This window comes from Delphinapterus leucas, unplaced genomic scaffold (genome assembly GCF_059928025.1).
Source record: "Delphinapterus leucas isolate spDelLeu-1000000601 "Yukka" unplaced genomic scaffold, BTC_Dleu_Yukka2 spDelLeu_asBTCV2_sq25, whole genome shotgun sequence".
NCBI classification, from domain to species: Eukaryota; Metazoa; Chordata; class Mammalia; order Artiodactyla; family Monodontidae; genus Delphinapterus; species Delphinapterus leucas.
The window spans coordinates 14,897,109-14,910,000 of record NW_028322234.1 but is presented as its reverse complement, the minus strand read 5'-3'; the positions used below and the strand labels follow the sequence as shown (position 1 = coordinate 14,910,000).

Below are 12,892 nucleotides of genomic sequence, written 5' to 3'. Positions count from 1 at the left end.
GGCTGGATGCCCATCCTGGGACAGGCACGCCCACCCTGGCCTCTGGCCCCCAGCTGGGGGGACGTGAAGAGGCAGGGGCTCCGTGGGGGACTGCAGGGCTCCAGGCACCTGGGGGACCATCAACGACGAGATGTCCCAATGCCGCTGCTGCAGGTGCGCTCTGCACGCCCCATCACGTGCATGCCCGTTTGGGTCACCCGTGTGCCAGGTGGACACCGTCTCCCACATGCCTGCCCTGCCCCCACTCTCAGACCTCCACCCAGCACTTGCCTCTGCACCCCAGGCCCCCCAGCTCTCCGCGTGAACACGAGCGGACGCCTTCCCATTCACCATCGGCGACACCCGCCCCTCCACCTGGGCTGAGGCCGAGCTCAGCCCGCAGGCCTCTCCCCAGGCCTCACTCCGCTTGCTGCTGTGTCTCCAGGCAAGTTCCTGCCCATCTCTGGGCAGACCTGACTTTCCCCATCAAACATGGAGGTGAAATCCTTGCAGTGCAGGAGTCCGGGCAGTGTCTCCCCACCTCCTAGCAGCCCCTCATCCCTGCCGGCTGACTTGGATTTTCTGGTGCTAGGAGACGAGGGATTGTCCCGAACCCCAAGTCTAGGGCTCCCCGACTCTACTCTGGAAGCCCGGCACCCAGAAGGCGCCAGGGTCCTGAGGGGCCTCACCACGTGGCCTGGGGCCCGCTGGACGACAGGGCGGGTGAGGGGACAGCCCACGGCCCCCGAATGCCACCAACCGGACGCTGTGCAAACAGCTCAAATCCGCTTTAATGGGGGGCGGCTCCCAGGTCCTGCCTGGGCCCCAAGGGGGTGGCGCTGGTGGGGACCACAGCCTGCTTGCCCTTGCTGCCCTGCCTCCCCTTCCTGGCAGTCGGGTTGCCGGCCTTCCTCTTGCCGGGCTTGGCGGTGGGAGGCACCCCCGGGCAGGGCGGCGGCTCCTCGTCCAGCGCCTTTAAGTTGTAAAAGAAGTCCATGTCGGACACGATATCCAGGACCTCGGGCACGCTGTAGTCCGAGGACAGAAGCTCGTCGGGCAGGTGCAATGAGCGGATGTCGCTGAACGAGTCGTTCCCACTGCCCCCGCTGTTGGGCAGGGCAGGCCCAGGGGGCTTGCATGGGTCCCCGGCGGGCTCGGGGCCGCCTGGCAAGCAGTCAAAGAGCTTCATCGCGTCCTCGAGCATCACCTTCTTGGGCGGCGTGAAGGCCCTGGCCACCTCAGGGGTCCTGGCCTCGCCTGCCCCCAGCGGGGCCACCTTGGGCTCGGTGGGGCCCGGCGGGTACAGCAGGCCGGGCCCAGCGCCAGGGGGCGGCTCCTTGAAGGTGAAGGTCAGGGGCTCGCCGGGCCCATCCAGCTGGGTCAAGCGGCCCTTGAGAGGGCCATAGGCGCCAGAGGGCAGCGTGGCCTCGGCGGGCAGCGTGATGAGCAGCGGGGGCAGCTTGCTCTCCTTGGGGGGCAGCAGGGGCGCCAGGCCTTGCTTGACCAAGGTGGGGGGCACTCCGTCCCCTACGAAGCCCAGGGCCTCGGCCCCGGGCCCCTCGGGTGGGAAGCAGGGCATGCCGTACCGGGGCCCCGCGGGGGGCGGCTGGTAGTGGGGTAACAGTGGGGGCGGCACTGGGGCCCTGAGGCAGTGCTGTGCCTCCAGGAAGTAGGTGCCTGGCGAGGCGGGGTCCCTGGCCGCCAGCTTGTACAGGGATGACTGGCCGAAGTCGGTGGTGGTCCACTCGATGCGGTAGACACGGGGGTCAAAGAAGCAGCCGCAGGGCGCCATCTGGAAACCTGTGGCCAGGGAGGGTGGCCCTGAGAGGGGCAGTTCTGGGACCCGCCTGGGGTGGACGGGGTCCAAACCATGGGGCACGTCTGGGGCATGGAGAACATGGACCAACTTTGGGGTCCATGGACGTAGGCTTTGCCTTTGGGGCCCTCTCTAAAGGTCAAGGGCCCCAGGCCTTGCTTTGGGGGCCCATCTGGGGGGCGGGGACACCGACCTGGCTTTGGGAGACCTGTTTGGGGAACAAGAGACAGGCTTTGGCTTCAGGGCCCCAGCTAGGGGATGAGGGACACAGACCGTGGTCCAGGGGTCTCTCTGGAGGACAGGGATTCGGGCCTTGCCTTCGGAGGAGGGAGCCATCTAGGGTCAGGGGTGGGAGCAAGATGCCCCTGCCCACTCCCCAGTCATCAAGGGTTGGTGGGAGGCCGGTACCTGCTGGAGGAGCTGGAAACACCTCTTTCTCCAGGTTTGGGGGGTGACAGACGTTGGAGGAACCTGTGGACAAAAACAGGCAGCTGGGTGGGGTCCTGAGGCTGGCGGGCAGAGCCCTGGTCCCTGCCCCGATGGGTGTTCCCCACCCTCGTACCCACAACAGGAAGAGGCTCTGTGCAGGCAGAAGCAGGCTGGCTGTCGGGCCCTTCGGTGGCATCCAGGCTCTGGGGACTGAAGCCTTCTTGGGGAGCGGCGGGTGCGTACAAGTGTTTGGGGTGCTGCATAGGGAGGCGGGGGCCTGGCCACGCAGGCCAGGAGGGCAGCAAGTGGAGCACAGGCAGCCCACCCAGAGCAGAGGCTCAGAGTCCTGCGGAGTTCTGTTTCTCCGGTTACTCCAGGCAGCGGATTACAGGCTGTGGCCCACCCACTGGTCAGGGTTCCGGGTAATGGGGGGGGAGGGGCAGGGGCAGATGGGGAAACCAAGGCAGCCAGAGATGGGCGTCACAGAGAGCATGGTGGACACTGGGCCTGGTCTGCCGCCTTCCGCCTCCTGCCTCTGCCAGCAATGCCTGCCTGACAGCTCCGAGGCCCCTTCCTCCAGGCAGCCCGCCCTGATCCACACCCACACAGGCCAAGGCCCCATCTCATGAGCTATGGTGGTTTGTTTGTGGTCAAGGCCTTTGGGTACCAGCAGTGGCCAGCATGGGGCTGGTGAATGAGTGAGGAAGGAGGGAGCTGCGGGGATGGGGATGGTGGGGGAAAGCTGGGGGTGGGGGGTGGGGGGGGCGGCATGAGACAGCCTCAGGGTCACAAAAGGGGCTGGGTTTTAAAAGAATAAAATTTATTGCCTTCTCATTCCTTGGGGAGCCCGCTGGGCGCTCAGACACCCCCGCCCGCCCCTGCAGCTACTTGTAGGCGTTGGCCTTGTGCTTGGGCAGGAAGACGAAATTGGGTGGCACGGGTCCCAGCAGCATCTCACTGTGAGGAGGGCGGGAGCAGGGTCAGGCCTGGGGGGGGCAGCCCCCAGCCCAGCTGGCCCCACACCCGCTGGCTCCCTGGTGCACTATCTCCCAGGGCCTCGGCGGTTCCCGGGCACCTGATGCGGATCCAGTCGGCCGCCTTCTGGCTGGCCATGAGCGTCTCCAGGTAGTCGCGGCCCAGGTAGTAGGGTGGCCGCTCGTTGATCCTCTGCGGGAGCCGCTCCAGCAGGCCCACGGGCACGTACCTGCAGACGGGGGCGCCGGAGACGGGGTTGGGCTGGGCCTCCCCAAGACACCCCGCCCCGCCCCCCCCGATCCCACCTGCACAGGAAGGAGAGCCACTCAAGGAGGAAGCGGCGTGTCTTCTCCACGCCCTGCGTGTCCGAGCCCCAGTGCTCCAGGCCATAGTGTGCAAAGTCCCGCAGGATGTCCAGGCGCTCAGACGACGAGATGTCCCAATGCCGCTGCTCCTTGATCTCCGTGAACAGCCACGGCTTGAGCAGGGCGCCGCTGCAGGCGGGCGGTGGTCAGCAGGCCGGTGGCGGAACCCCAGACCCCAAACCCACGGTCCCCAACCTCCCAGCCATGCTCACACAACCTTCAAAGCCCAAGAGTTCCAAGCCACAGCCCTGAGCCCACAGCTACAGAAATTTCCAGTCCCCCGCCTCAGCCCCATGAGCAGCCACCTCTGGCATCTCCCTGCCCGGGGAATAACAGAGCAGGGGGTGGGCAGGCGGGCTGGGGGCACCGGCGTTGGGGACAAACTCAGACGCGCCCTCACTTTCCCCGAGCTGAAGGCTGGGTGCTCAGGGGCAGCCCCGGCTGGTTCTTTGTATCCCCGCCCCGGGCACACTTACCGGGCGATCATGATCCCAGCGACGCCAGTCTGCATGGCACGGTTGGCGTCCTCGTACGATAAGATGTCCCCGTTTCCTGAGGGACAGAGACTGGGGCCTCAGGGAGATGCGTGCAGGCGGGGATGCCAGGGCTTCGGCAGTTCTCGTCAGCCCAGCAGCATTCCCCATCGGGGCAGGAGGGGGCCCAGGTAAGGGGTGGGCCCCGGTGCGTGGCCTCCGGTGGCAGGGGACCCACCGAAAAGGGGCATGGGGCTGGCTGCTGTCACGCACTGCTCGATGTACCGCCAGTCGGCCAGCTTGGTGTAGCGCTGCTCCCGCGAGCGGCCGTGGAGCTGGAGGAGAGGCAGCCAGGCGGGGGGGAGGGGCAGAGGGCAGAGAATCAGACAGAGACAGAGAGAGAGAAGAAGACCCAGAGAGACAGACTGAGAGAGACAGACAGACAGACAGAGACAGAGATGGAGGGAGAGCCAAAGACCAGGAGGAAGGAGCAGGAAGGGAGGCAATGGTTAGAAAGGGATGCGCCTCGGGAGTCCCAACACCCGCTGTGCCCCGAGACCCACCGTGACCAGCGCGGCCCCCCAGTCCCGCAGCTCGGGCAGCAGCCGGTGGGCCAGATTCATGCGCTCGTGGATACCCGTGCGGAGCTTCACGGTCAGTGGCACGTCCAGCACCTGTGGGGACGGGTGTGGTTGGTGGGGCCCGGGGTCAGGCCGCGGGGAATGGCGGCGGTGGAGGGTGTCTCGGGCTGTACCTGGTTCATGCCACGGACGATCTGCTGGAACTTGGCTGAGCGGTTCATGAGGGCGCAGCCCCCGCCCTGGGAGAGACGGGCGGTTCGGGCTTAGGAACGCGTGACTCTGGCTGGGCCCGACACCCCCTGCTGTCCTCTCTGTACAGATGGGGAAAGCGAGGCCCACAGGCCCCCACAGGTTCCCCAGGGACTCCGCCCACCCACATTCTGCCCTCCGTGGGGCGCCAGGGTTGAGTGGCTGGTACCTTCTTGTACACGAGGTCGATGGGGCAGCCGACGTTGATGTCCACGAAATCCACCTCGATGGTGCGGTTCAGCAGCTCGGCACACTTGGTCATGGTGTCGGGAAAGGCGCCCTCAAGCTGTGGCGGGTGGCCGGGCAGTGGGTGAGGGGCCCTCCCTGCCTGGCCCTGTGCCAAGGCCAGCAGCTACTGGAGGTGCATCAGGCTGGCACCTGGCCTGTGGCTGAGGCAGGGGGTCTGGGAGGTGAGCCAGGAGAGCCCGGACCTGAACGTGGCTCTGAAACATGGCAGCTGAGAGCCCCTCCTCCCTCCCTCCCTCGCTCGGGGCTGCACCGACCTGGACACCGAAGACATCCTCGCAGGGGTGGCGTTTGAGCAGGGCCCACTCAGACGTCTGGCCCTGCAGCAGGTTGATGCACACAGCCATCTCCCCGCACGTCACATCTGCCCCAAAGCGCTTACAAACCCGCCGGAAGGGCAGGTTCCCACACTGACGACAGCAGGGGACAGAGTCACATGTGAGGGCACGGCAGGCAGGGACCCCAGACACCCGCCCAGGCCCCAAGCCCCCAAGGTGGGGAGGCAGTGGGTACTGCTGGGATGACCACGCTGCCAGCTCCCGGCCCACCTCACTGTGGGTCCTACCGTGGTGAGGGGGGCAAGGTACAGTTTGCCACTGATGTCCAGCTGGTGGGAAAGAAAATGCACAATGAACCTCCATCCTCCAACGTGGCTTTCAAGGCCTCTCAAGCCTCAAGCCTCCCCAGGTCTTTGCCCCACACGCTTTGTTCTGCCCCAATCAGCCTGGATCCCTTTCACCGCCGTGCCTCTGCACAGGCCAACCAATCCCTCCACCAGGAATGTTCTTTTCTCCACGTTCTCCTCCACTAGAGACTTCTACTCAACTGTCAAAACCCCAGTCCCAATGCCCTCTCTTCCAGGAAGCCTTTCCCACTGCCCCACTCTGCCACAGCCCGGACCCTCCAGAGCTGGGAGTGAGTGTCCATCTCTATCTGCCCCCAACATTGCTAGTGTCCTCTGCAGGAACCCCATGACACGTACCCGCTTCTTCTCACAGGGCTGCAACCTGACTACATCCTCATCTGTCAGGGGCCCGCAGGTCCTTAAAGGGCCCCTGGGAGGGGGAACGGTGCCCGGCCCCTGGGGGGCCTGCTGGGCGTCACAGTTGTCCTGCCCTGGGGCACCCTCAGCCTCCATGACCTCGGGGACAGTGGCTTTGGGGGTGGGGCCTGGCAGCTGGCCCTTGCTCAGCTGGCGCAGGGCCTGCTCTGCATGCTTAAAGTGGATCTTGCGCTTTCGCAGTTGCTGCTGCAGGACCTTGTCCAGGCCATTGCGGATGGGCGGGGCCTGGACCAACCCCTCCTTCACCAGATTCTGGCCCTCGGGCCCCAGATGGGCCCCGGCAAAGCGGCAGGTCACACCATAGGGGCACCTGCCGAAGGTCTCAAAGAGCACACAGTGGGGGCCCAGGTCAGCTGGCTTGGTCTCCAGGTAGCGGCCCACGTCGTGCAGGAAGCGGCAGCGGTCGCCATAGAAACACTTAGCGGTGGATTCCTGCAGGGAAACAGGGAGGCAATGAGGGAGGACAGGGAGATGCTGAGGCAGCCAGGCAGCCTGGGTTTGAACCTCAGCTCTCTCCCCTACTGACTGTGTGTCCTCAGACAAGTCAGTAACCTCACCAAACCTCAGTTTCTTCACCTGGAAAACGGGAACAATAACGATACTTACATCATAACGTCATGAAGGTTGAATGGGGGGCAGAGAGGCTCACACTCAAGGCCTCTGGGACTTTCTGGAAACAATGACACTCACCTGGACCAGGGAGGGGCAGAGCCTGTTCTTGTCATAGTGGGTGGGCTTCACATGGGGCCGGCATTTGTTCTGACCCCGGGCCCTCTTCTGGGCCTGTGGCTGCTCCCCAGGCTCAACAGCCTCCTCTGTCTGCCTGTCCTCTGTCTGCCAATCCTCCAGCCGGATCCGCTTGGCCTCAGGCTCATCCAGGTCATTGCCAGCAGGGTCTCCAGCCTCGGTTTCCTGGCTGGGCTTCTCCTGCCCTTTGGCTTCCAGGAATTCATGGAAGTGCTCCTTGGTGGTTAGGTATCTGACAGCAGAGGAGCAGGGGAAAGGAGGGCTTGTGGAAGAAGTCCCTCCCCTGAGCTCAGATTCAATGAATGCTGGGGAAAGGGACTGAGAACACTTGTCCCTGATTACATGCTTCTACTGATGGGGTGCTCACTACTTAGAACTAGCCAGCCGCCAGCCTAGGAGCACCTCAAGGCCACAGGGAGGACCTATTTTGTTTATTTTCTTTATTATTATTTTTTGGCTGCGTCGGGTCTTAGTTGCTGCACGCGTGGTCTTCATTGTGGCGCGCAGGCTTCTCTCTAGTTGTGGCGTGCGGGTTTTCTCTCTCTCTAGTTGTGTCGCGCGGTCTCCAGGGCGCATGGGCTCTGCAGTTTGCAGCACACAAGCTCAGTGGTTGTGGCACGCGGGCTTTGTTGCCCCCCAGCAAGTGGGATCTTAGTTCCTCCACCAGGGATGAAGCCCACGTCCCCTACATCGGAAGGCGGAGTCTTTACCACTGGACCACCAGGGAAATCCCAGGGAGGACGTATTTTGTTCCTGGGTCCCCAGTGTCAGCCTGACTAAGTACAGGTGTGAGGTGTGAATGCCCCCAGCTATGTTAGGCTAAAGGAAACTACATGTTCCCGCGTGCCTTGCAACGGGTCCGGAACCGCCACATTTCCTAGCATGCCCTTCAGCCCTACAAGCCCCAGCATGCCCCCGGGCACTCACTTCAGACACAATTCCCTGCCTGTAACTTTGGCTGGCTTGAGGTGCGCTTGCGCTGTTCCCGCCATATGCTGGGACTACACTCCCCAGCATGCACTGCGGCCTCCGCCTCAAACCCCGCCCACCCCAGCATGGACCGCGGTGTCTTTCGCACATGTGACAGTCCCCAACGTGCGCGACCACGGGAGCTCGCTGACCCTGCGAGCGAAGGAAAGGCCCAAACAGAAGAAGAGCCTGCGAGCTTCCCGCGCTGGGCCGCTGCCCCAGCTCCCGGCATGCGCCGCTCGGGCCGCGCTACGGGTGCCGGGAAGGCTCCGTGAACTGCTCCCCCGACCCAGCGACTCACTGAAGTTTAATGGACGCTACTCCTCGTTCCGGCTCGATGGCTCCTGGGTCGCCACCGCCACCACTCTCTGCTGGGGCTTCCACCGCTCCCTCCGCCATCGGCCCCCCCTCACACCCGCTTTGGAGTGTTGCGGCGAGGCCTTCCGGGTCGCGCGTGTGTCTTCCCCGGTCTACTGGTGAAATGCCCATGCCTGGGTCGCTCCAAGTGACGCCATTGTATGCGCGTCGACGCAGTTGGGCGGAGCCTAACAGTGGGTGGGGCCTCGGGTCCCGTTTATATCTCTGAGCCCTTTGCGGGAACCGGAACGTTCAGTAATCCGCTTGGGGCTCTGAAGCTGGCTTCCCGCCGGCCACAATCGGCCCACAGAAGTGTTTTGATTTCCTGATGGGGTTTTTAATTGTTTAAATACTGCTACTTTCATTTAGGGCGTTCATTCAACAAACAACTCATCGAGTGCCTGTGTGCTAGATGTTGTCCTAGATGCTAAGGATACAGTAGTGAATAAAACAGACCAAAAACTCCTTGCCTTTAAAAGCTGAGATAGGAGTGGTGAAGACAATGAACATAATACATAAGTAAGGTATACTGTATGTCGGACAGTAATGAAGCAGGGAAGGGGAAGTGGGAAAGCCATTTTTGGTGGTTGCAGTTCTTAATAGAATGGTCAGGGAAAGCTTCACTGAGAAGGTAACATTTGAGTATTTTCGAAAGAAGTGAAGGAGAGAAATAGGGATATCAGAGGAAAAAGTGTTCCACGTTGAGGGAACAGCCAATGCAAAGGCCCTGAGGCAGGACCGTGCCTGGTGTGTTGCAGAAACAGTGAGCCCTGTTTGATTGCTGCTGAGTGAGGGAGGGGGAAAGCGGGAGGAGGTGAGGGCAGGGAGGTGAAGTGGGTAGGTCTTGCAGGGCCTTGTGGGCCTTTGGGAGAACTTGAGATTTTACCCCGAGGGAAGTGGGAGGGCAAACAGCCAAGGACGGCGGAATCTAGTCATTTTCCACAGTCCCCACCATGCCCTGTTGCATCCTCCTAAAGCTTCCTGTTGCTGAAAGAGCCTTGATGTAGTACAGGGACCTCAGGGCTCTGGACTCAGCCTGCCAGTTTCGAATCCCAGAACTTCCACTTACCATCTGGGAACATTGTCCTTTTTTTTTTTTTTTTCCCTAGAATATTTATTTTTGGCCGCGCCGGGTCTTAGTTGCAGCATGAGGGATCTTCGTTGTGGCATGCAGGATCTTTTAGTTGCAGCATGCCGGATCTTTTAGTTGTGGCATGGGCTTCTTAGTTGCAGCATGCAGACTTCTTAGTTGCAGCATGTATGAGGGATCTAGTTCCCCGACCAGGGATCGAACCTGGGCCCCCTGCATTGGGAGCTCGGAGTCTGGACCACCAGGGAAGTCCCGGAACATTGTCCTTTTTAAAACTTTATTTATTTATTTATTTATAAAATTTAATTATTTTTGGCTGCGTTGGGTCTTCTTTGCTGCACTTCTTTGCGGGCTTTCTCTAGTTGTGGCGAGCGGGAGCTACCCTTCATTGCGGTGCACAGGCTTCTCATTGCGGTGGCTTCTCTTGTTGCGGAGCACGGGCTCTAGGCGCATGGGCTTCAGTAGTTGTGGCACGTGGGCTCAGTAGTTGTGGCTCGAGGGCGCTAGAGCACAGGCTCAGTAGTTGTGGCACACGGGCTTAGTTGCTCCGCGGCAATGTGGGATCTTCCTGGACCAGGCATCAAACCCATGTCCCCTGCATTGGCAGGCAGATTCCTAACCACTGCTCCACCAGGGAAGTCTAGAACCTTGTCCTTTAACTGCTCTGTGCCTCAGTCTCCTCATCAGAAAAATGGGGCTGATAGAAATATCTTTTAGAAAGTAAGGATTCAATAAATAACAATCAACAAATATTAATGACTACTGTTGTTACTGTTACTTTATTACTATAATTTGCCTTGAATTACATGAACACAGTGCAGAAAGGGAATAACCAATCCCTTAGCTCCCCCCTGCATTTCACTGCTAAACTTGACAAAGCTTTCCCTGAGCAGGAAGTGAGGCAGGGACTGTGTTCCTTGAGTGACAGATGGAGAAACTGAGGCCTGAGGAGGGAAAGGATTTGCCTGAGCCCACAACAGGCTCAGCACCAGCTTTTCCAAGACCTGGGAGAGAATGGAATGGGGGCAGGGAGCAGCTTGTCTTCCATCTCTGGCCTCTGCCGCCCTCTATAGGACAATCTGGGAATAAAACAGTGGAGTCGGGGACTCTGGAAGCAACCACAGCGGTCCTTGGGAGACTCAGCCCCCCTTACCCACCTCCAGGGACGAGAGCTCGCTTCTTCCTGAGGTGCCCGTCCCATTGCCTCCTGAGGTTCTACCATCGTCTCCCTGACATCATCCCAGGGGCACCCAGACCACTCTGGGGAGACAGTTGTTCAGGTGGGGAAACCGAGGCCCACAGAGGGCAACCTCAGGAATGAGCCTCCCCTCTCTGAGCCTCAGCCTCCAAGGAGAACCCTCCTAGGGCTCCCTGGCTGTGCCCTGTGATGACCTGCCTCCTCTGTGTAAGGCAATCCTGGAACGCTTCCTGTGGGGAGGGGGAGAAAGGGAGACTGTGGACTGGCCATTAACAACTATGGTATTGATATAAGTGACACACTATTCATTGCTTGCTTTTTTTTTTGGCCGCACTGCGCGGCTTGCGGAATCTTAGTTTCCCAACCAGGGATTGAACCTGAGGCCCTAGCAGTGAAAGCGCAAGTCCTAACCACTGGACCGCCAGGGAATTCCTGTTAAATGTTATTATTTATTACGTTATTATAATGGTGTAATATTAATCATTTACCAGTAGCTAGACAAGTTTTGAGCACTTACTGTATGCTAGGCTCCGTCCTAAGGTCTTTTCGTGTATTAACTCCGTTACTCTTCTCTCTGATCTTATGTGGAGGGAACAGGTATTCATCCCAACGCTACCTGAATCCACGGGCTGCAGAGGTCCCTGGCCCAGGGGCTGCCCCACCGCCTAGCCAGAGACCTGGGCATCAGCCTCCCTGCCTGTCTCTCTCCCAACAGCCTGTCAGTCCCCATGTCCTCCCGGCTTTCTCTCCAGGGTCTCTCTATAGTCTATCCCCTCTCCCACCAACACCCCTTCCAAGGCCTCAATCTCCCATCCTGCCCCAAACAGCCCAGCCTCCCAAAGCTCTTTCTAAAACACAGATCTGACCATGGCCCTCCCCTGCTCCCAATCCTTCCATGGCTCCCTACTGCCCCAGCCCTGTACCACAGCCCCAAGTTTCCTGCATAATCCAGCCCCTGCTGCCTTCCCCAGCTTCATCCCTCTTCACCTCCTCACTCCCTAAACTCAAGCACCAAGTTCATTCCAGACCTCCCATGAGCCGGTCTTACCTCCCAGCCTTTGCACATGCTGTTCCCTCTCCCAGGAACACTATTCCCTGCACCCAGTCACCTTGCTCATTCCACTCACCCTTCTGTTCTCAACTTCTCCTTCTCTGGAAAAGGGATGCGTTGAGGATCTTCCCCATTAAACTATGAGCCCAGGGCTGGTGGGAGTCAGGTCTGCTCCGGTCACTCTGTGTTGCCACCATGCAGCACCGGGCCTGGCACACAGTAGATGCTCAGTGAACATTTGCTGAGTGAATGCATCTTGTCATAGCTAGGGAAACTGAGGCACAGGGGGCAGGACCTGCTGGGTGGGGGGTCCCACCTTCACTGAGGATTTGGCAGGAAGCTGAGGACTTCCCGGGTGTCAGTCTGGAGAGCGTGGGGACATTGAGAAAGATGTCCCCCGCCAACCCTGAACCAGGCGTGAGTCGTATCAATGCCTGACCTTGGCTGATCTGAGGAAGCAGGAGGGAGGCAGGTCGCGCTGGGGCCCTGAGCAGGTGGAGAGACTGAGGCACCCAGGAGGGGGTGGGCAGAGCCTTGGGAAGGTGCCACTGGCACTCAGCTCAGTCACTGGGGCTCCCCCTGCCTCTGTCCCTTTCTTTTATTCTTCCTGTTTCTGTCTCAGTTTTTGGGGGGTCTCTTTCTGTATTTCCTTCTCTCTGTGTGTCTATCTCGTATCTTTCTCTGCATTTCTCTTTTCCCCGTGTATTGTCTCTCTCCATCTTTCTCTCTCTCTGCATCTGTCTCCATTTCTCTGCTGCCCGCCCCCCCGCAGGCATCTCCCCCCTCTGTCTCTCTCTCCCTCCACGTCTCTGTCTCCCCTGCCCTCTCTCTGTCCCTCTCAACCAGGCCAGATAGGGGGGGAAGCACAGGGCAGGTGTGGCCTGGGCTCTTTGCCCATTGCCGCCGGGGCCGCCCCGGATTTGTGGCTGCGCCTCCTTTATCTGGGGCTGCAGCTGCCCCTTATCTTCTGGCTTCAGGACACGAGACCAGGATTAGGGCAGCCTGGGCCAAGGACGAGAGAAGGCAGGGCCAGGCTGGCGGGTGACAAGAGCCGGGGTGCTGGGATGTATGTGGCACCTGTGAGCCTCGGGGGCTGGGGCTGCCGTACGCATCTGAGTGTGTGTGTGTGTACTATGTGTGTCCGTGTGAGTGTGTGTGATGGCATATACGCATTTTCAGAGTATGACTGACTTTGGGGGACATCTGTGTGTGTAATTGTGTGTCAGCGTGTCGATGTGCTTATTTAAGTCTGTGAGCGTGTGTCTGTGTGTCTACTGTATGTGCGCGCGTGGATACACACATAG

General features: G+C 60.4%; 3 protein-coding genes across 5 annotated transcripts in view; all 3 read right to left on the bottom strand.

Annotated features, from left to right (window-relative positions):
- PRR22 (proline rich 22) overlaps nt 1-2,929 on the bottom strand; it is a 10,586-nt gene extending 7,657 nt beyond the window's left edge. Inside the window, exons 1-3 of the mRNA XM_022557389.2 lie at nt 2,358-2,929; nt 2,204-2,266; nt 1-1,779 (exon numbers count right to left, since the gene is read on the bottom strand). The exon at nt 1-1,779 is cut by the window's left edge and continues 7,657 nt beyond it. Of these exons, the coding sequence (XP_022413097.1) occupies nt 770-1,779; nt 2,204-2,266; nt 2,358-2,487 (1,203 nt within the window). The 5' untranslated portion in view covers nt 2,488-2,929 and the 3' untranslated portion in view covers nt 1-769. The remainder of the gene's footprint in view (nt 1,780-2,203; nt 2,267-2,357) is intronic.
- Nucleotides 2,930-3,023: 94 nt separating this feature from the next.
- DUS3L (dihydrouridine synthase 3 like) lies at nt 3,024-11,755 on the bottom strand. 3 transcript variants are annotated; one of them, XM_022557386.3, is made up of 14 exons: nt 11,665-11,755; nt 8,194-10,418; nt 6,867-7,155; nt 6,096-6,608; nt 5,679-5,720; nt 5,371-5,523; nt 5,037-5,153; nt 4,792-4,857; nt 4,601-4,711; nt 4,276-4,462; nt 4,041-4,116; nt 3,505-3,693; nt 3,300-3,428; nt 3,024-3,181 (listed from the first exon to the last, which is right to left on the bottom strand). In XM_022557386.3, the coding sequence occupies exons 2-14, from the start codon at nt 8,379-8,381 to the stop codon at nt 3,109-3,111; spliced, it is 2,133 nt and encodes a 710-aa protein (XP_022413094.2). In that variant the 5' UTR covers nt 8,382-10,418; nt 11,665-11,755; the 3' UTR covers nt 3,024-3,108. The 3 variants fall into 3 exon arrangements, with proteins under 3 accessions (XP_022413094.2, XP_022413095.2, XP_089761721.1); XM_022557387.3 differs by lacking the exon at nt 11,665-11,755 and having other exon boundaries at nt 4,276-4,372; nt 8,194-11,346; XM_089905595.1 differs by lacking the exon at nt 11,665-11,755 and having other exon boundaries at nt 5,371-5,720; nt 6,476-6,608; nt 8,194-11,360.
- Nucleotides 11,751-12,892, bottom strand: part of NDUFA11 (NADH:ubiquinone oxidoreductase subunit A11) — a 55,502-nt gene continuing 54,360 nt past the window's right edge. The window contains exon 4 of the mRNA XM_089905603.1: nt 11,751-11,797. Within this exon, the coding sequence (XP_089761729.1) occupies nt 11,766-11,797 (32 nt within the window). The 3' untranslated portion in view covers nt 11,751-11,765. The remainder of the gene's footprint in view (nt 11,798-12,892) is intronic.

Excerpts from the sequence above, each read along its gene's own strand:
- DUS3L (XM_022557386.3), bottom strand. The coding sequence starts at position 8,381 with ATGGGCATTTCACCAGTAGACCGGGGAAGACACACGCGCGACCCGGAA. Across the intron at positions 5,721-6,095 it reads AGCCCTGTGAGAAGAAGCGG|CTGGACATCAGTGGCAAACT; the intron begins GTACGTGTCATG and ends CTTTCCCACCAG. Across the intron at positions 5,154-5,370 it reads AGGATGTCTTCGGTGTCCAG|CTTGAGGGCGCCTTTCCCGA; the intron begins GTCGGTGCAGCC and ends CACCCGCCACAG.